Raw genomic sequence first — 20,936 nt, forward strand, 5'->3', positions numbered from 1 at the left:
CGGAGACAAAGAGCAGGTGCAGAAATACCCAGACGGGAAAGCCCGAGTGCCGGCAGGAATGGACAGACCGACCGACGGCGGTCGTTCAAACGAGGGTGACCTAGAACAGTCTGATGCCAGCCAAGAGCGGCGGCACTCGCGGCCCATGGTATGCACCTGACATTCCCGTCAGAGAAGTTCTTTAGGAAGAACAAAAGCTGTCATACAGCAGGGTCTGAGGTGCTGGAAAGAGGGCAGTCAGAGAAATTGGTGAGTAGGTACATCTAAGCGATGCTGTTAAGTAATGACCATGCCCGGTTTGTGAGGCTGAGCCAGAACCAGTCAGGGCGGAAGCGGGGGTGGGGGTCGGGGGGGGCTGTGTGCGTGGGGTGGGGGAGGGGGGGAGGGAGGGGACGTTGGGGGAGAGTTCCAGTCCCACTGGGCTCACTTCTCCTTCTGGTATTCTCCAGGAGGACAGCAGCCTCTGATGTCAGACTTTGCTAACAAAAGGTGGGGTGGGAAACAGACATCATACTAACTTGAGAACTCTTAGAAGAAGATGGGTTAAAAAAGCAAAGACAAATGCATTTTTGTAACAAAGACAACGAAGTGGAGGAAAGTCTGAGAACAAAACCTGTCTCCCAGCGGGAAGCAGACTGGAGTGAGCCCCTTGTGCGGGGAGCATCCCAGACGCCGGCGAGGGGCGCCGGCCTTCTGTTGCTGAGCGCGAGGCTGTGGGAGCCCCCGAGGGACCCGCTGAAGCGGGGGTGTTCCACAGGTGTCCCCCTCTGAATTGGACTGAGTGGAAGGCTCCCCCAGATTACAGGGGCATGCGGGGAGGGCTGCAGTCACATCATTGTTTTAATGACCCTGAGCCACTGTCCAGTGTCTGGCTGGACGCGAACCCTGCTCTCACCCTGTGATGCCTGGCGCCCTCCCGCTAGCCGCCCTGAGCGCGTTCCCAGTGTGACCCTCGTCCGGGCCCCGGCTCCCGCTGACCTGGCCATGCCGAACCTTCCCGGCTGGAAAAGAGAAAATCGCCTCCCTCGCAGCCGCTCTATCCAGATCGAGTCAATGCAGGGAGTTTGAGAACGGTGATGCGCAGCGAGTGGCTGAAAGAGAGAGCTTGCTCGTTCTGAATGAAGGAAATCGCACCGAAAAATGAGGGCTGGGCCCAGGAGCCCCCCAGCAAGACTCCTTCAGAGTGCTCCCCCGCGGGGCCAGGGCTGCAGGCACCGACGGCAGACTGGCAGCCGCCTGGCGGCTCCACGCTCCACGGACAGAGAGGCTGCTGGTCTCCAGATGAGATGGGCAGGCACCCCCACCCGCCGGTCCCTGGGCTGCCGACTGGCAGGCGGGGAGGAGCAGCCTGGTGACGCTCCGACAGAGCCGCTCTCCGGGACGGGCCGTGGCTCGTCCTCACAGAACGTCTGTGGGGGATTTGGGGTGCCTGTCCATCCGGCCCTCCGTCTGCGGTCTCTGGGCGCCTCTGGAACACAGGGATGGCTGAGAGAGCCAGCGTTCATGGACATTGACCGCGAGGTGGCCCCGCTCCGGAGCACCTGTGGGGAGGGGGCTGTGCCGTCCCTCTCGCAGGTGGGGCCACACAGCTGGGGAGGGGGCCCCCCGAGCCAGCCTGCGGCTCAGCAGCGCACTGCACTCCTGCCCTTGGTGGCTCTGAGTCAGGAGGCTGAGGCCGTATTGGCTCCTCTCGAACAAAGGATAAGAAAGAACTTGCCCGTGTCTGCGGCAGCGTCGTTCCCACGAGCCCACAGTCTGAACACGTGTCCAGTGATGGATGAACGGATAGAGAAAACGCGGTCCTACGTGCAGTGGGAAATTATTTGGCCTTTACACAGGGACTCCTGCCACAGGGGACAACACGCATGAAACCTCAGGACATCGCGTGAAGTGAGGTGAGCTGGTCCCAGAAGGACACGTACTGCCCCATCCCGCTTCCAAAAGGGACCTGAAATCGGCCGCACCCTGGAGGGGCCTAGGGTTGGTGATGTGGTGCGCCGTCCAGCCCTGTGCCCCGTGGTAACGGTGCCGGATTGTGCACTGGAGGTGTGTTCGGAGGGCGCGTCTCAAGTGTTCTTACTAGGATAATGGAAAAAACACTCCCCCATTCCCCAACAAGTCTCTTTAGAAGCAACGGTCTCCACCATAGTCCCTCGTGAGCCAGCTCACCCCCGGGGACTTGGCGCAGGCCCTGCCAGGGCTGCCGCCATCCGATAAACAAGAGCCACAGAGAGAGAGGGAGAGGGTGGCTCTGGGCTGTGTCTCCCCGGTGGGGGGGGTGGCGGCTGCCCCCCCTCCCCGCATCAGCAGGGGACGCTTCCAGATGCGCGAGCGGCCGGCCTCCTGGCCTCTGCTTTCCTTCCTTTTCTTTTCAACAGCTTTACCGAGACAAAATCCACCCTTTATACCGTCCGTACAGCCCAGTGGTCCTGGTGTAGTCACCCCAGAAAGAAACCCCATAGGCACTCACAGCCGCCGCCCATCCCCCAGCCCTGCAGTCAGTCAGCTGCCTCCTGTCTGTGGGTTTGCCCGTTCTGGACATCGCATGCAGCCCCTACGGGTCGGTCCTTCAAGACGGACTCACTGTTTCCCAGGCTCGCCCAGGTTGCGGCTGGGTCACGTGACGCGGCGGTGGGACTGGTTGTGCGGCCGGCCGTGGCTCGGTGGGCATTTGGCTGGTGTCTGCTGCTCGGCGCTTTGAGCATCTGTGCACAGGTGTTTGCAGGGACACCTGTTCTCGTGGCTCCTGGGCAGATCCCTGGGGTGCGATCGCGGGGCCGTCCCCTAGCTCCGTGTGGACACCAGTTACCGAGAAAGTGCCCAGCACGTGCACGGCGCCAGGCGGGGCTCCTGTCTCTCCCGTCGGTGTCCGGTGACAGCCATCCCGAGGAGCGGGAAGGGGTGTCTCACTGTGGTTTGGGCGCATCCTGATGGCTGGTGATACTGAGCATCATCTCGTGTGCTTGTGGGCCGCCTGTAAATACTCGAGAAAGGTCTGTTTGGATCGTTTGTCTTCCACGCCTGCGCCTTTCTCCAGGCTTGTGAATGCGGGCTAGAAGCGGCCAGGGCTAGCAGGGTCACTGGTGCCGAGTTTGCCTCTGACAGGTGGCCTTTTCCGCTGACCCTGCCTCGGGTTGTCTCCCGGGTGGCAGGGACTGTGGCTGGTGAGTGTCCAGGCATCATCTGAGGGGCAGACCTTCCGTCCAGCTCCCACCTTGCCCCAGGCTGGTGGGGATGCCCATCGGGAAGGAGGGACCAGCCCCAGTCGTCTGGTTCTTGGGTGTTAACGTCATGAGCTGTGGCTCGTGGAGTCCTCCAGGGGCCCTGTAAGGAAGCCACTATTTTCTCCTTTCTGTAAATGGGGAAACTGAGGCCCAGGCAGTCAGACGTGGAGCCTGCTCTCCAAGCCCTGGCCTCCATCCCCCAGGGCCGGTCCCATCAGAAGATGGAGGGGCTGGTGTTGAGCACAAAAACAACGGGGCCGTCCTATGGTGATCCTGAGCGCGAAAGCCGTGCTTCTTGGTCTGTGGGGTCACCTTTCTTAGGACGCCTGGCCGTGGTGGGCATAGTCACACTGCCGACCACGGTGGCCCTGGGGCTGGCTGTGTGCATGCACCCAGCCCCTGTGCCCCCATTCTGTGGATAAAATGTGATCGTCCCTCGAATCACAGCACCTGTGGGAATCATAATAGGACATAAAGACGTCCACCTAAGATTACGGTTTTCTTCTACTTCTGCTTTCCATTTGTCTTTTCCCTGACTTTTGTTTAGAAAAGGTCATTACAATTTTGGAAAATTAAATTTATGAAACCTAAACCATCAAAACTCATTTCTAGCTGGAAGTCCCACCTGGATGAACATTCTGTAAAAGTCCCCTGAGCACGGGCTTGGCCGGCACTTCCTGCAGCGGGGTTCCCGTATCCAAGCCCAGCGTCCTGCACCTGCTGACGCCGCTCCCCTGTGTCTGCAGAGTTGGTCATGCTGCTGGAGTGGTGGTCCTGCACGGAGTGCACGCTGTTCACTGACCAGGCCACGGTGGACCGTTTCGGCAAGGAGCACGTGGTCATCATCCTCAACCACAACTTTGAAATTGATTTCCTCTGTGGGTGGACCATGTGTGAGCGGTTTGGCGTGCTGGGGGTGAGCCACATGGGGGTCCCGGGGAGGTGCTGGGGGTGAGCAGTGCGGGGCCCCGGGGAGGTGCTGGGGGTGAGCAGTGCGGGGCCCCGGGGAGGTGCTGGGGGTGCTCCACACGGGGGCCCCGGGGAGGTGCTGGGAGTGAGTGGCATGGGGTCTGGGTTTTCCTTCTCTTCTGGTGTAGCCCCTGGACCCTCTGAGCCCAGAGTCTGAGGTCAGGTCTGCCCTCAGCTCCCCAGGGCTTGCCTGGAGCTCAGGCTTATTGCATTTCCTCCCATGAACCCGTACTTATCCAGAGTCCCTACAGAGCTCCCTTGGCCAGCTGAACTGCCTCAGGGAAATGTCAAGGGCCCCCTGAGGCAGGCCGAACAGAGCACTGCAGTGAAAGTAGCTGTACTTGGCTGTCCCAGGTCCACCCTCAGGCAGCCCAGGGCCTGGTGGCTAGAGCGGGCACCCCTCTCTCCACCAGCCTGTGCCTCAGTTTCCTTGTCTATAGGACAGCACGTCTGCCCCCTTGGGGTCGTGCAGAAACCAGTGGCCATGCTCAGAGCAGGGCCTCCTCGTTGACGGCAAAGTCACCAAGCACCAAGCCAGTCCCAGGGGCGCCTTGACCCTCATGCCTGCCCCCTCCCTCCAGAGTTCCAAAGTCCTCGCAAAGAGGGAGCTGCTTTATGTGCCCCTCATCGGCTGGACGTGGTACTTCCTGGAGATCGTGTTCTGCAAGCGGAAATGGGAGGAGGACCGGGACACTGTCATCGAGGGGCTGAAGCGCTTGTCCGACTACCCCGAGTACATGTGGGTGAGTGCCCTGTGGCTTCAGTCCGGATGGCTTTAGGTCTCCTGACCCCCCCCCCCGCCCGCCCCGACTACATGATTGGCTGTGGCCGACGAGAACCCGCACTGGGGAGCAATTTCACAGCAGAACCAGGGCCCTCACCTGAGCTTGCAGGCCGGGGGCCCCTCCCAGGCCAGCTGCTTCTACCTGCCCCAGTGCAGACCCAGAGCCCTGCTGAGGGGGCCTGGAGAGGAAATGAGCCCCCTTCCTGCATCTCCGGCTCAGCTGTGCGATGGAGCCGCCCTGAGAGCACCTGCCCAGCCCCTCGGGGGGCATTCTCTGCAGGGAGTAGCTTCCGGGGAGCCAGGCTGCACAGCAGACCCCAGGGACCCTGTGGTTCTGGGGATTGATTTGTACTTCAGAGAAGATTTAGCTTGCTTTCAAGAACATCCACCCCTCAGGCCCCTGGGGCGGGGGCTTCCTCCTATTTTTCCAGCCCCTTCCATGAGTCTGATGGGCCAGCCGTCTGAAGTAGTGGCCATCGGTCAGTTTGGACATCGTTTCTGTTTCTAATCTGGTCCCTGGAAGTATTTCTTTGAGAACTGGCTACTTAGTTGCATTTCTGATCCTCATGTTGAGGCAAATTGATAACAGACTAACGATTTTCCAGTCACTGGTGGGAAGGCTGCTGCCTGGGCACCCCTTCCTGTTCCAGTTCTTTCTGGGAAGCTGTCTTTGGCATTCTTTGAGAATCAGTGCCGTGCTGTTTGCTGTTCTCTGAGGGGCTCCGTGTGGCTGGAGTGTGGATTGCAGCCCTAAATCCAGTCACATTGTACAGGACACCTCACTTGTCACTAGAGTGTTGTGTCATTGCTCCAGATCAGCAGCACACGCTCGGTGCGGGGCAACGTTGGAGCCCGTCGCCTGGGATAACCCCTGTCCCCCCCCCATGCCCTAGTTCCTTCTGTACTGTGAGGGCACGCGCTTCACGGAGAAGAAGCACCGCGTCAGCATGGAGGTGGCCATCTCCAAGGGGCTGCCCGTCCTCAAGTACCACCTGCTGCCCCGAACCAGGGGCTTCACCACGGCGGTCCAGTGCCTCCGAGGGACGGGTAAGAGGCCGCCGCTCTCTCTCTCGGGCTCTGCGTGCAGCAAGACACAAAAGTGATTTGTCCAAGACTACATAAGTGAATGACGTGTAAAATGCAGGACAGCGGGACGGAAAGGGAGAGCCAGTAGGTGGAGGCACCGTGTGTAAGCTGGTCCTAGCGTTTCAGGGGTGATAAAATGCTAGTTAATGGAATAAATGATGAATAAATAATGAAAAAGTTGTGTAACTTAAAACCTTATAAAAGGAAAAAATACATATATCTAATGAGTCCCAAAGGAGGCAAGATCAAAGATAGGGACAAAGAACAGGGAGTACAAATAGAAAGCAACGAGACCATAAATCTGAACACAAATGGTCAGTAAATGCAGTAACGTGCATCACCCACGTGTGAGGCGAGGAGCCTGCAGGGCTGAGCCGGGTGCGGGGCTGAGTCAGGTGCTGGTGTGGGGCCCAGCGGGGTGCAGGGCTGAGTCGGATGCAGGTGCGGGGCCGAGCCGGGTGTGGGTGTGAGCGTGGGTGCTGACGCAGGCGCCCGCCCAGGTCTCACCCCTGCTGCTCCCTGCAGTCGCAGCCGTCTACGACGTCACGCTGAATTTCCGTGGAAACAAGAACCCGTCTTTGCTGGGAATCCTCTATGGGAAGAAGTACGAGGCGGACATGTGTGTGAGGTGAGCACCCCTCCCCGTGTCCCCAGCTCCTGGCACTGGGCCCCCGGGCACCCAGTGGAGGCAGCCTGCTCCCCAGAACTGCAGATGTGGGGACAGACCCGAGAAGCACTCGCTGTCCTACAAGGTGAAGGAGTGGGTCTGGGGTGAAGGCAGACCCTTCTGCATGCTCTGAAGACAGGAACAACCTCTCCTGCTGGAGGGACACAGAGGCTTTTTAAAAGGGGCTGAGCTTCAGCTTGGACAGTGACTAGGATTCCCATAGGCAGAAGGGTGAGCTGTCCCAGCCCAGGGGGTCTGGTGTTCTTAATAAAAGGGGGTTTTGACTTTGACCCCAGCTCCAAGCATAATTGTAGGCCGGCCCTCCAGGTCCTCCTCTTGCCTGGATCATCCCAGTTGAACTTGGCAGCCCCGCCCCTCCCGGTTCCTTCAAATGTGCAGGAAGGCCGGACCTTCCCTGGTGTGCGCACAAATCACGGGCCCTGTTAGCGCCCCTGCCTGTCACCAGCCAGCACTGAGTGTCCACCCCGGTCAGACTGGCCCCCAGGGCTCTCGGAGGCCCACTTCATGTCAATCCCGAGCACATCTAAAACAGCAACCACACCCGGTTCCCCCCCCCCCCCGCCCCAGGAATAACTTTGTGAATGTAAAGAATAAGCCAGGGGGCTTTTTCCTCCTGAAGTTTGCAGTGGATTGGCTCAGAGGAGGTATAGGTTCTCTTATTCCATCCTCGGACGGGGAGAGAGCCCCAGGTCCTTGCCCTTAGACCTCTGGAACGAGCGGGGACCGGGTGGCCTATCTGGGGCCCTGGTGGTCCTGGTGGCCTCCAGCTCTGGCTATGGCTCTGACCAGAACATGTGCTGTGGCCCAGGGCAGTGACAGCAGTGGTGGGCTTGGGGTCTGTCCTCACCCTCGCTGGCCCCTGGGCGGTCGGGGTGGCCCGGGGCTTGGTCTCAACTGCCCCAGGTCCCAGCCTGGAGGTGGCAGAGCTGGGCGAGCCCTCCTGGTCCGGCTCCAGAGCACCAGCTTGCACTGCTCCTCCTAGTGGACAGTCACCCCTGCCGGAGAAGAGCTGTGCCTTACTCTGTTCATTGTCCCCTTTGTTGCAGAAAGCCTGGGATTATACTTTACCTAATCTTATTTTAACAGACAAGTTCTTAGAACGTCTAAAAGCTTCAGTGTGCTATTTTGTGATACTTACCTGTTGGGTATTTTGAAGGAAAGCAATATTCCAGTGAGTCCAAAACATGCTTATAATCAAACAAGACAAAGCTCTCGTCGGCCGATGGAGCTTTCCTCTTTTGAGTCCTTTTCCTGTTCCCCTCCTGGTGCAGTTGCGCTGGGGGCAAGGCCAGGGGCATTCGGTGGTGGTGGCCTGAGGCTCCCCGCGTTCATCTGGCACTTGGGGCCAGCATCCTTAAAGGGGCTTGAGTCCTCTCCGGGAGATAGGTGCTCATATATTTATTTTTTTTTTATCATCCTTTTAAATTCTTATTTTATACTTTTCATACTGCGTACAGCAGACCTACACGAGGACCTGGGTGTGGTGATCCACCGCAGGATGTGGATACAAACCAGGGGAGGAGGCGGCCATCCCTCAGTGGACACCCCTTCTGAGCTTTGTCTCCTTAGCTGGGGTGCACCGGTTCCCAAGAGCTTTCGGGGTCCTCAGAGTTAGAGCATCTTTGTTTATGGGGGGTTCTACGTCTCCTTCACTCCCTGGGAGTGTAGAGTGGTTCCCAGAGGCTGCGTGAACGTGGCACCGCCCTCGCTCCCGTGTCCATGTCCTCGTTCTCATGTGTCCGTTTTCATTTCAAATACAGTGAAGATCGACAGGTTATAACCCACATAAAACAAAGCTCTCCACTTTTGGAAACAGTTGGGTTAGGATAACTTCAAACATGGAGATTTTGGCAGGCTGCTCTCACTCTGGCCCACCCGGTGGGCAGCCCGGTGGGAAGACCACCGCCCTGGTCATTCCTGCTCCCGCGTGTCCCCAGCGTCCCCTGCTGGCGGCCTCGGGTACTGCGGCTGCTGTGGGGCGCCCTCTTGCCCTGCTTGTCTCCCCCAAGACACCTGCGCTCCTGGGCGGGTGATCCTGCTGGTGATTAGGGTCATAAGTAAGTGTCACCGAAGTCAGCTATTTGTGAGTTAAGATTAAAGTTCTGAATCTCTATTGCTTTTCATATTTGGAGCAAGTAGATTTCCTTTGTGAACTACATAATCCTCTTTGCCTAATGGAAGACGCTCTCAGTTTTGATTATTTCTGAAGAGTGGACTATTAGGAAAGACCAAAACTCCTGCTGGAGCTCACAAGTGCACACCCTTCTCAGTGGAAACGGGGGCGTGGTCTGTTCCATTAAACTGCCTGTGAGCCCCCCCCCCCCACCCCCGTGGAAAGTGTTGGCTGTGCCTTGGGGAAGAACACACCTCCCTGCCCTCCCTCCGTGGCCCCCGCCGCCCCCGCGGGCCAGGTGCCAGCTGCTCTGCGCTCCGGCTGAATGCCTTGGATGTGTGTGTGGTTTTAGAACTTGAGAGTGAGGCCCGACCAGAAAAGGTGGGGCCAGCGAGTCCCCCCCCACCACGCAGCGACTGCTCCCCTGTTTGATGCCATCCCACGGGTAAGTCACTGTGCTTTCAATCTTCTTACCCGAACAGGAGATTTCCTCTGGAAGAGATCCCACTGGATGAGAAGGAAGCGGCTCAGTGGCTTCATAAACTGTACCAGGAGAAGGTAAAGGCACACGGCTCTCCCCTCCCCCGGGGTCTCGGGAAGAGGTTTCCGAGGGGCGGCGCACGGGGCAGGCGGGTCACGCGTGCGGATTTCCGGAGACGGGAGGACCGTGCGGCTCTCAAACACTTTCTACCTTCTTTCCAGTGTCTGTCTTAACTTGTGAGAAATCAACACACTAGAGGAAAGTGTAAAGGATGGCATGGTCCTTACACAGCCGTGGCTGATCACATTTTGCCACATTTGGTTCATCTTTTCATGTAAAAACTGATAGATCCACAGCCTACACGTATCGTGTGTGTGTGTGTGTGTGTGTGATTTATAGAAGAGACACAGTCTAGGTGACATGAAGAGATCCGTGGGCCAAGCACACCATTCCTTCTCCATTCCCCTGAAATGTGCCACTGGCTTGTTTTAGATACACAAACATACAGGACACGGTGTCTTCGTCTTCAGCATTGCGGGGCCTTAGAGAATGACAAGATCCTTTCCACATACAACAGATATCCTTTTAAAGGCACTGGTGAGCTTTTAAGGAAATAAGGGTCAGAGAAGAACTTGGAGCTGAAAAGCAGGTCATGAGCCTGTGAACCAGGAATGCCACACTCCTCCAAGTGGCATTTGCTGGTCCCCTTACCCTGGAGTCCTGAGTTTTAATGCCTACCTGGAAACAGGAGAGAGGGGTTTGACCTCATTCCAGGCAGGAACTCACCTCACACGGTGAACTGAAAGAAACATACCTGCCAGCACAGGGAAATGACCTTGACGCTCACCTTTCTCCTCTTGGTCTCAACAAGATCTCCCTGATAATTCATAATCACAGGTCGGCCCCCAGAGGGGCTTGGGGTTTGAATTTATCCTAGCAATATAGTTCAGGGAGAACAAAGCCAAAATATCAACCCAACAAGTGGTTCCAGGCAAACCATTCCAGAGTTCCTGAGAGAAGCACATGCAGGACTGGAGGAAGACAGGTAAAATCCTGCTGGAGATGAGCACGTAACCAGACCACGAGCACGGGGCGCAGAGACACAGAACAGAAGAGGTAAACTCTCCAAACACTTCAGCCAGTGGATCAACAGAGACTAAAATCAGGATGTTTGAAGGGGTTGAGCACAAAGAAGGAACTGAAAACAAAAGAGCAATACCGACAGAAAAAAGACAGATTTGAGAAAAACCAAGTAGAATTTATAGGCAGCAAAAATCTAGGCACTGACAGTAAAATTTTAATTAATAGATTAAATGGCAGATTTGATACAGCTGAAGAGAGAGTAAACTGGAAGGTTGAGAAGAAATTGCTCAGAATGTGGCACAGAGGAAGTGCAAACATAAAAGGAAGTTGAGAAGACACAGAGGGCAGACCCGGAGGTCCAATATGTAACTATGGGCAGGTCCAGAAAGAGACAAGAGTGGTGAAGAGCAGGTGTCACAGATGACAAATGCAGAGCTTCGGGAATTCCTCAGGTTCAAGAAACACAAGTCTGGAACAGGGTAAATAAAGAGAAATCCAACCAGTTAAGTGGGGGGTGGGGGGGTTCACTTTCTAGAATCATCTAACACAGATGCAGCAAGTGGCAAGGTTTGACATATATGACTTCTGGGGGGTGTTTTTCTATACTACTGAAAATATATAATAACATTTTCAGTTGTTTTTTGTGTCACTTACAATTAATTTACATCAAGGGTGCCATACTATATGTGAGGTGTTCTATTTTTTCTTCTGTCAGTCACCATGGTGTTTGTACCTGTCAGCATTGACGTAATAGATTTAATTCACTCCTTTTATTTTTTTAAGAAGGTCTTTTTTCTATTGCCCCTTTTTTTAGAGAAGGGAGGGAGGGGCAGAGGGCGAGAGAGAATCCCAAGCAGGCTCCGTACCCAGCACGGAGCCCAACGCTGGGCTCTGTCCCATGACCCTGAGATCAGGACCTGAGCTGAAACCAAGAGTCGGATGCTTAACCGACTGAGCCCCCCAGGCGCCCCTGTTTTTTTTTTTTTTTTTTTAAGATTTTATTTATTTGCGAGAGAGAATGAGAGACAGAGAGCATGAGAGGGAGGAGGGTCAGAGGGAGAAGCAGACTCCCCGCCGAGCAGGGAGCCCGATGTGGGACTCGATCCCGGGACTCCAGGATCATGACCTGAGCCGAAGGCAGTCACTTAATCAACTGAGCCACCCAGGCGCCCCCCTGTTTTTAATTTAAGTAAACTCTACCCCCAGCATGGGGCTCGCGCTCAAGACCCTGACCACACGCTTTGCCGGCTGAGCCAGCCAGGCGCCCCTGCCTCACTCCTCCCCCACAGGGAGACAGGGAGACAGCCGTGCTAGTCCTTCATCTTCCTGTCTGTGAACAGTTAGGCTGTGTCCCCCTTTGCAGAGCGTGTCTCCGAGACACACTCACACTGTAACCTGTGGGCATAGCCTCTCTGCACTTCGCGGAATTGTTCTGAGCTGTGCTTCAAAGAGACCGCCCAGTTTGCGTCCCGCAGCTGAGCGTGAGATGCCCCTTGTGAGTAGAGGGTCCGGATGGCCCCTGCCAGGCAAGATGCAGACCCTGCAGTGACCAGCCTCGGCGCTTTGATCCTGATGCAACAGACAGCTTCCGAGAGGCATTGATGGCTCCCGCCTTTGGTTATTTACCAGTTAGCTCCAGTCGTAACCTGGAGCCGGACCACAGAGTTCGTGCCATGCGGTTTTCCCGTTCCGCAGATGTGGGAGCTGACTGGCGGGTGCTGGCAGGGGGGGGCGTCCCGGGCCTCCGGTCTCTTGCCCTCACTCCTGCCGCACACTTGCTGCATGATCGGAACGGCGGGCAGTGGGGCGGTGAGGGAAATGGGACAGAGTCCTGAGTCCAGTGCTCTTCCTTCCTGGCCACTCGTGTCTGGGCCACGGTGACCGAGTGCCTGCCAGGCTTCCGGGAGGGGACACAGGTGGATGCGGTTGGGGGGTCTGCAGGCGGTGGTGGTGAGGCCCTCTCTGCAGTTCCAGCAGAGGCTGGCGAGGGGAAGGAGGAGGTGGGTCAGGCGCGGAGTCGGGAGGAGGCGAGGACATGAGCTCTGAGAGCCAGCCCCACGGGATGGCCTCCGCCGGCCGGGCCCAGCATTTCCTCTCCGGGAACGAGTCCGAGTGTCCCCGGGGGCCGCGGGTGAGCACTGCTTCCCCGACACGCGTGGCAGACACGCACCACATGCATGTGTGCGTACCAGCTACGCCTCCTGGACTGGGTCCCCGTTCAGAAAGGTATGGAGCTGCCGTCTGGAAGAAGCCGCGGACCCCGAATGCATGTGGTGGGTCCCCAGGACGGTGGGCGAGCTGAGCTCACCTCCCCAACCCTCCTAACACCTGCGAGCAGGATCCTGCCACCACTCCCGGGTGTAGACGTGGGGCCAAGCCAGCGGCATGTCAAGGCAGTGGGCTGGGGTGAGGGGCTCCCGGAGAGGCCCCCGGGAAGCAAGGGGTGCCCACAGGAGGGGATGCGGTGACAGGAGGCGGCCCGGCCCAGGCACGGCTGCCGTGGCTGCAGAGAGGTGTGCCGAGGGGGGCGTGCATGCCTGTGCACCTCCTCCAGCAGCGAAATGCTCTGGCAGCTCGTCTCCCTGCGCTCACCTGCTCCTTAGCCTCCGGAGACAGAGGAAGGGGAGCCGAGGTCGCTTTTCATGGGCAATGCAGTAGGTGCAGACGATGGCGGGACTGGCACCCGGGCCTCTGGGCCCCCAGCCAGTCAAGGCCGCTGCCCCACCAGCCCACCCTCAGGAGGTAGCCGGAGGCGACCAGGGGCCGGAGGCGCCTGCATGAGCCCGGCTTTCTTCGAGCTTCCACAAGGGTCCTGCCGTCCCCGACCCGTCACACACACAGTAGTTGCTTTATTGATGGGAACGTGGATGGCGGAGTCATTTCTATCGTCAGCCCTCAGCCCTCGTGGTAGGAGAGCATCTAAAGCCGCGTGTTCTCCCTCTTTCAGGACGCCTTGCAGGAGACGTACAACCAGAAGGGCGTGTTTCCGGGGCAGCAGTTCAAACCCCCCCGCCGGCCGTGGACGCTCCTGAACTTCCTCTCCTGGGCCACGGTCCTCCTGTCTCCTCTCTTCAGTTGCGTCTTGGGTGTCTTTGCAAGTGGCTCGCCCCTCCTGATCCTGACATTCCTGGGGTTCGTCGGGGCAGGTAACAAATGCGAGTAACACAGCTCGAGCTGGGGGCCTTCCGTGCTCCAGCCACGGCGCCCGAGCCCGGGGGCCGTCGAGGTGGCCGGCCCGTAGGGAGCAGGCTCCGCCTGGAGTCTTTCCGGCCTCTGTCCACTAAGCCATAGGGTCGTGTGGACCACAGCCACGTCCCGGGGCCGTCTCCCTACAAACCGACCGGCCACCGGCTCTCAGGGCATCAGCATCGTATGCTGCAGCTGGGCGGGCCCCGTGTCTGCGTGGTGACCGTCTGAGGGTCTCTGAGGACATGGGCATTACTCGACAGCCCTGCACAGTCCTGGGCTCTCGGGACTCCCCCGGAACCTTCGCAGACGGACAGGCACCCAGTCTGTGCCAGGCATCTTGCAGGGCGCGGCAGCCCCACCAGGCCCATGGCCACCTCCTGCTCCCACCCCCGGAGCCCCCCAGACAGGCTGGCCCCTGCGGTGGGAAGGGGGAGGAAGCGGGGAGAGGACTGGCCTGCAGTCCCCACGGGGCGGGGAGGTCAGAGGCAAAAGTCGGGAACCCCCAATATCAGTTTTTCCAATTGGATAGCTAAGCGACCTGTCTAACCTTGCCTTTTTCCTATTTTAAAGCTTCCTTTGGAGTCCGCCGACTAATAGGAGTAACTGAAATAGAAAAAGGCTCTAGCTACGGAAACCAAGAATTTAAGAAAAAGGAATAATTACTGGCTGTGATTGCACATACATAACCTGACGGTGGTGTCCAATTAACTCAATTAAAAACAGAACAACACACACAGATCGGAACAAAAGACCCTTAGAAACTATTTTTCGTATTAACTGGTGACTAATATTGACCAGTAAACCTTGAGCCAAGAGTGAAGCCGTCGGAGGCCCGCAGACAAAGACTCTGGCTACGCCCCTGCACAGGGGGTGAGAGTCCACCACGGAGCTGGGCGCGGGGGCACGTGTGTGCGGGGGCGGGGGGCGGCCACTCCTGGGATCACCAGTCCCGCCCCGATGTCATCTCGAGAGGACTCTGCCTGCCAGAGGGAGCCTGTGGATGCTTTCTCTTCTTAAACTTAGATCCCATTTTTGTTTTTATCGGTTATTTCGGGAACTCACCCTGGCCCTTCGCCTCCTCCCCCCACCCCAGCAAACCTTCCCCTGCTCTCCCAGGATGGAGGATTTGCAGGTCCCAGGCCCCCAAAGTGCCCACCTGTCCTGCCCAGCACCGCCCCTTCGCTCCGGCCGGTGGGGTGGGCGCGCAGAGCATTCTCGGGGGGACAAGCACACGCCGAATGTCGGATGGACGGGTAGCCCCATTTCACTGTCAGACCACGGCTTGCCCGTTTCCCCCCAGCCCCGTGTGTAAGTACCTTACATCTGTTTTTATAGTGAAGGGGCCCCTTCCCCCGGTACCTGAAGCCCCCTGTCCCTCTTTCTCCCTGCAGCCTCCACGGGGCTACACCCCTGTCCCCGGTGCCGGGAGAGGGCTGCCCTGCAGCCCACAGGGCTCTTGGATGCTCGTTTAGAAGTATGTCACCATCAAACCTTGCTTCTGGAGGTGGTTGGAGACTGTTCACTTGGAGCTCGTTGGCTTCTAGAGGTTTTACTTTTACAGTTGGTCTATTGATGGCTCTCCGCTCCCTGATGCAAAGTAGAGGTGGTGAGCCTCCCCCAACTCCGCCAGCCTCCCTTTCCCAAGCAGGTGCCGGGGCCCCGGGGGTGGCCTGCCCCTGTGTGGCGGGTGTCACCCCGGGGGCTTGGGGGCACTGCTCCCCCCTGCTCCCCCCGCCATGGGGTGTCTCCCCGTGACCTGACTTGGGCCCGCGGCCCAGGGGAGCTGCGTGTTCTGCAGATGGAGGCGTGGGGCTGGGGCCGCTGGGCTGGTGGAGGGAGGTGCACGGGGGGCCCCCGGCACCCGCCTCCTGGGCCCCAGCTCAAGCATCCCGCTGCACGCCCCGCCTGCGTTGGACTTCCTTCCTAAACTTCAGGCGTGCTGTTTCCAAGTCACACTCCCCTCGCCCTGTTCAGCCAGGGAAGGAAAACTAGCGGTGTTAGTCTGGTGCCCTGTAACCAGCATTCCGAAGAGAGGCCCGCTGCGTTTTCTAGGAGAGGAGGTGGAGGAAAGAGGGATGGGAACAATAGAAACTAAACTGGACAAATAACTATGCATCAGCCCTTAGGTCTGTGTTTTGGGAGGACTTCTCGAGACCGCACACGCTCTTTAGGAGGACAGTGCTGGATTCTGTGTGGTCGCCGTGGGGCAGGGCGAGACCGAGCACAGCCCCCGGAGGCTGCAGGGCTGAGGCAGCACCACCCCCCTCCCTCGCCACTCAGACCCCGCACTGCAGGGAGGGACTGCCTTAGGTTCTTTCCCTTCACCTGGCGAGCTGCTTCCCTGTCCCCGTCTGTGTATGTCACTAACTCACTAGCACCTGGGACGTTTTGGAACAGCCGTGCAGACGCATCACCTACAAGACGCAGTTTAGATCTTCCACCTGTTAACCCTAGCTCTCGTTGCCCGGAGAAGTTCTCTCCCCTGGGAACCCCTGTGCGCCGGGGGAGTCTGCCCGGAGTCGCTGAGCGAGCCGCGCGGACTCCCGTTCGCATGGAGACCCAGGCCAGCGCAGGTTTTAAATCTCAGTGATTCCCTTCCAATCTAACAGATGAGCTTGTGCACTTGATGCCAAGACCTTGAGAGCAATAAAATCTATACCATGAATGTTTGGGGTTTTTTGTTTGTTTTTGGAGGGGGATGGAGTTGCTTTTCATCCACTTCAGAAGGAGAAGGAACGGGAACTCCTTTAATTTTTAAAATAAATCAGAATAGTGCTTTTCTTTTCCCTTTACGCCCTACAACTGAGTTTCCTCTGTTGCTGACGTCATGTCCAAATTAAGGCCGAATGCTTGGACCGTGTGGGCTGGCCGCGGTTGGGGTGCACTCAGGCGCCGGGCCCTGGGCATCCCCCGCGGGCACCCTACAGGCTGAGCTCGGAGCCTGGGGGCCGCTGGTGGCTCCTCCCTCGGCTCAGACCCACGCCCGGCTCTCGGGCACCTTCCACGCGTGCACCTGGGCCCTGCCCAGTGAGTGCAGTTCGGGTCGTGGTCACTACCCATGTGTCCAGCTGAGGAGAGGACCCCAGCTTGCTTACCCCCCTCTGGGGAGTTCCAGGGGCTCCTAAGGTGCCATGGCGGCTACCAGCACCTGGGGACTCTGATAGCAGTGTAAGTGACCGTCCCCACTGCATGGGGCCAGGAGGCGCTGGGGAAGGGCTTAGCTGGTCAGAAAGAAAGCGTGTCCTCATTTGCGATTAATACAAAGGAAGAAGTGACCCTGGCCATCCAGTGCTTGGTGGCAGCATGGCCCTCCCTGAGGTGTCCCTGCAGTCCCTGTCCTCAAGAAGCACAGAGTCTAGTTGAAGAGATGAGTTCTGAATATACAAACCACTAAATAGCAACATAAAACAACCATGTAAGCAGCACTTAGTTGTAAACAATGACGTATGGGTACTGACCCATCTTGAATCTCCACCTGTCTGTCCCTCTGACCCCCCTCTGTGCCCCAAGGCATGAGAACCTTTCCTTCCACTCGTTTAGTTACTGAGCATTAGGTTGAGCTGAGCAAAGAGTGGAGTATGCAATTCGAGAGCGGTCTCCAGGCTGTCCGTGTCCCCGTGGCCACCGCTGGCGGTTAGATTTGGGGTGAAGAATAAGTCACTCTCTGCATGTTGCTTTGTCTCTGCTGAGACGCTTAGAGGACAAGCCGCACAATCTTTCCAGCCCGCTGATTTTCAGCCCAACCGTTCAACCTTGTGCATAAGCTCATGCTTCCAAGTTCTCCCCGACACCAGCATGCTCTCCCCAGCACGCAGCGCTCAGCGTCCCATGGTGTCACGTGGCTTCTAACCCTTCCGCAGTGTAACGAGGCTTAGGGTGACAACGGTGGGCCTGGCGTGCCCACCTGCTTCCTCTCTGGACACAGTACGTCCGTGGCCCAGGTGCCTGCCCCTTTCTCTAGCGAGTGAGCTCCTGCAGGAAAGCGAGCCTCGGTGAGTGCCTGCGCCGTGGGGCAGCCGGGGCGCACGCGGACGTTCGGGGTCCACGTCCTCGTCTGTCAGGGCTGGCACACCCCAGCACAGGGACGGGTCGGGGGCAGAAGACGTCACACCGTGTTCTGCTTGGCTGAGGGGTGGACACACGTGAGCTCAGTTTTACCACGAGCATTTGCCGCGGTCCAATTCCGTGACGGTGTCATTCCCATAAGCTGCTCGGGGACATAAAGGACAAGAGCACTGTTAGGGGACTGAGGAGATGGCCAGAGAAGTGGACACCAGTCAGCCCTGTCAGCAGCTGAATATTCTTTTCAAAGACAATTGAATTGCTTAACATTTTTATGCTCTGTAATGACACGTTCACCTGGACTTTTCTTTTCTCATAAACTCTTCCGTTTCTTAACTTTCTGTTGCAAAAGTGATGGGACAGACGTCGAACTGTGAATGAGGCCCTGAAATGCACTAAGCCGTGTTAAATTAAACCTGAGCTACTTGATGCCATGAAGAAATGCATCCGATCTGCTTGTATTTATTGTCTCAGACCTGTAAGATTTGTACGTTGTGACAATCAAATGTGACTCGCCTAAATGCCGGGAAATTCCACTGGCTTCTTAACCATAAAGACCGTCCGCAAGTACTGTAACTGTAAATGAGCATCTCTCTCTGGAAAACCACGCAAACCCCCGACTCGGTGCGTGCGACGGACGTCGGGGTTCTTTTTCTATTACTGATGATCGGTCCTACCTGACTGTTGGCCAGTTTCTAAGTGATGAATTCTATACAGGGTGCAAATGTACTATATGGATGTTTCCTTTTGTACACTTCATTTTTACAAGTTTTGCTACTCCCAAGCTTTATGTAGTCGAGGATAGCGGTATTTTTGGCCAGTGGGGCCTGTGGGGACGGGGTGGGGATGGGCGAGCTACCTGAGATTTTACCAGCCTGCGTCCCAAACAGCCGGCCATGTTTGCCACGCTCTGTGGAGATCACTCTGCACGTGGGTGCGTGCAAGCCCGCCGAGCGGTGGTACTTTCTAGATAAAATGCTGCGGGCGCCACGTGCGCCTCTTAACATTGCTGCTGTCGCAGAGAGCGAGGAGACATCTGTAAACGTTGTCTCCGGCGTGCGCGGGTCCCCTGGGGAGGCGGTGGACGCCCGGGCCGCCACCCACACCGACCGCCCCCGCGGGGGCCGCTCTAGCTGGGGCCGTCCTGCTGGGTGCGCTTCCCACGCTTCTCCATTTCATGTAAGATGCTTCAGGAAGGGAAATCGGAAAGGAGAGTGAGCATCTGGTGAGGGCACAGGAGAGAATCAGCTGGGGCACAAAGTGCTCAGTGCCCTCTGCCTAAACGTGGGTCTTAAAAGCCATCAAGGACAAAAAGGTTTTCCAAAGTAGGCATGTATATATCAAAAATTATTTTTTTGTAACAACAAAATCGTTCTGTGGAGAAAATCGAGGAACAATTTTTCTTCTTTATAAAGAAAAGAACTCTTGTTAGAACCAAGAGCTATTCCAGGTTCTCATTTGTCTGTCTTGTGAAAATAAATCGAGCTGAAAGAGTCGTGGTGTGTCCTGTGCTCGGGCAGCAGCCCCCGGTGATGTGCTTTCCTGCCCTGCCCCCACGTGGCTGTGGCGGCGGGGACGGGGCCACGTCCACGCTCCGCTCAGGCCACCTGAGACCAGGCTCAGATGGGCTCTCCCGAAAGTCCCACACCTAGACTCATTTTAAAAACTGTTCGTGGGGCGTCTGGGTGGCTCAGTTGGTTAAGCGACTGCCTTCGGCTCAGGTCACGATCCTGGAGTCCCGGGATCGAGTCCCGCATCGGGCTCCCTGCTCGGCGGGAAGTCTGCTTCTCCCTCTGACCTTCCCTGCCTCATGTGCTCTCTCTCTCTCATTCTCTCTCTCAAATAAATAAAAAAAAACCAAAACAACAACAACAAAACTGTTAGTCTCAGAGGGGCGCCTGGTGGCTCCGTCAGTTAAGCATCCGACTTGGTTCCGGCTCAGGTCACGATCTCAGGGTCGTGGGATCGAGCCCCACGTTGGGCTCCGCGCTGGTGTGGAGGCTGCTGGAGATTCTCTCTCTCGGCGCCCTCCCCCCTCCCACGCTCACACACTCTCTCTCTCTCTCTCTCAAATAATAAATAAACCTCTAAACAATAGAAACATCGGTCCTCAGAGCACACACACGCGCACTCAGGTGTGGGGTCTGGGGCGAGGGGGGGCTCTTTTCCCGGGAGACAAAACCGAAGGGCCCCGTACCACTTGGCGTTTGGGGCTGGCAGGGTTGGGCCAGACCCTCGTCCCTAGGCATGCAGCTCTGCTCTGCCCGTGTGCTGGGTCCTGTTGGAGCGCGACCATCCACTGGCAAAGACAGGCGGCTGTGGGGCCACCCCGGACTCCTCACCTGGAGTTTTGTGCCCACCCGGGGTGCCCGGGAGGCGGGCCACGCTTCCTCGGGAGGCCCACCTGCCGTGCTGGCCGCGCCCCCCTCTGCTTTGGCTCTGCGGGGGGGCTCCGAATGTAGGCACCAGCCCTGGCCACCTGATATAAGAGGTGGGGGGGTGTGCACGCACACACACGTGTGTCGGCTCGTGCCCGTGTGTAGGCGTGTAGGCACCAGCATGTGCACGTGAACACAGGTGTGTACACACACATGGACGCACACACAAACACACCCCCCCAACCCAAACTGTAAGGGGAAAGCAGGGGGTGCGCACGTAAGAGCAATCCCATTAGGAAATGGTAGGAAATCACAACTCTATGCTCTGGAAATCATCCTTATTTTCATGTTTCCTCACGTTTCACGTAATGCCCGAGACCGCTGAACTGTCCAGGCGACCCCACAGCGGTGGAATTTCCAGAAAGAAAAGCCCCTCTTGACAAAAGTGCTCCCCAGAGGCTAAAAACTCAGTGAAGGACTCGAGTTGCCCTGTGGTGTCTCAGAGGAGGCAGGTGACGTCACCAGGTGCAGGCTCCAGCTCCGCCCACTCCCGGGCGGACATCCTATCGAGGAGCATGTTGTGGGGAAAGCGGGCAGAGGAAATGCATGGGGTGTATGGAAGGTGTGACGTGTGGGGGTTAGGGGCACGGCGTTTTCAGCTCTGCCCCAGCGAGAATCTGGCAGGTGGTTGAGGGGATTCCCCCCCACTGCCTGGAGCGGGGCCCAACCCCCTAAGATCACACCAGTGGGGTCCAGTAAGGCCTGCAAACTGCCTTCCCGAGGAATGTGTCTGGTAGAACAGGGTGCGTAAGTCTATGCGCTGGGATGATCGCTCCATCCAGGAGCAGCAAGCCCAGTGCTGTCCCAGCCCTGACCCCC

At 57.5% G+C, this 20,936-nt stretch overlaps 1 protein-coding gene across 3 annotated transcripts in view; it reads left to right on the plus strand.

Moving 5' to 3' along the window:
• The window catches only part of AGPAT3 (1-acylglycerol-3-phosphate O-acyltransferase 3), an 89,559-nt gene extending 70,385 nt beyond the window's left edge, over positions 1-19,174 (plus strand). For 2 of the 3 annotated variants that reach the window (XM_081800707.1, XM_081800722.1), the window contains 7 exons: positions 3,971-4,140; positions 4,775-4,936; positions 5,871-6,024; positions 6,589-6,691; positions 9,347-9,422; positions 13,376-13,574; positions 14,188-19,174. In XM_081800707.1, coding sequence (XP_081656833.1) covers positions 3,971-4,140; positions 4,775-4,936; positions 5,871-6,024; positions 6,589-6,691; positions 9,347-9,422; positions 13,376-13,574; positions 14,188-14,276 — 953 coding nt within the window. In that variant the 3' untranslated portion in view covers positions 14,277-19,174. Of the gene's footprint in view, positions 1-1,417; positions 1,896-3,970; positions 4,141-4,774; positions 4,937-5,870; positions 6,025-6,588; positions 6,692-9,346; positions 9,423-13,375; positions 13,575-14,187 lie in introns of those variants that run through there. The other variant, XM_081800714.1, reaches the window with a different exon arrangement.
• Positions 19,175-20,936: the final 1,762 nt, after the last annotated feature.

Source organism: Leptonychotes weddellii, chromosome 1 (genome assembly GCF_054177405.1).
Source record: "Leptonychotes weddellii isolate Sample4059 chromosome 1, ASM5417740v2, whole genome shotgun sequence".
NCBI lineage: Eukaryota > Metazoa > Chordata > Mammalia > Carnivora > Phocidae > Leptonychotes > Leptonychotes weddellii.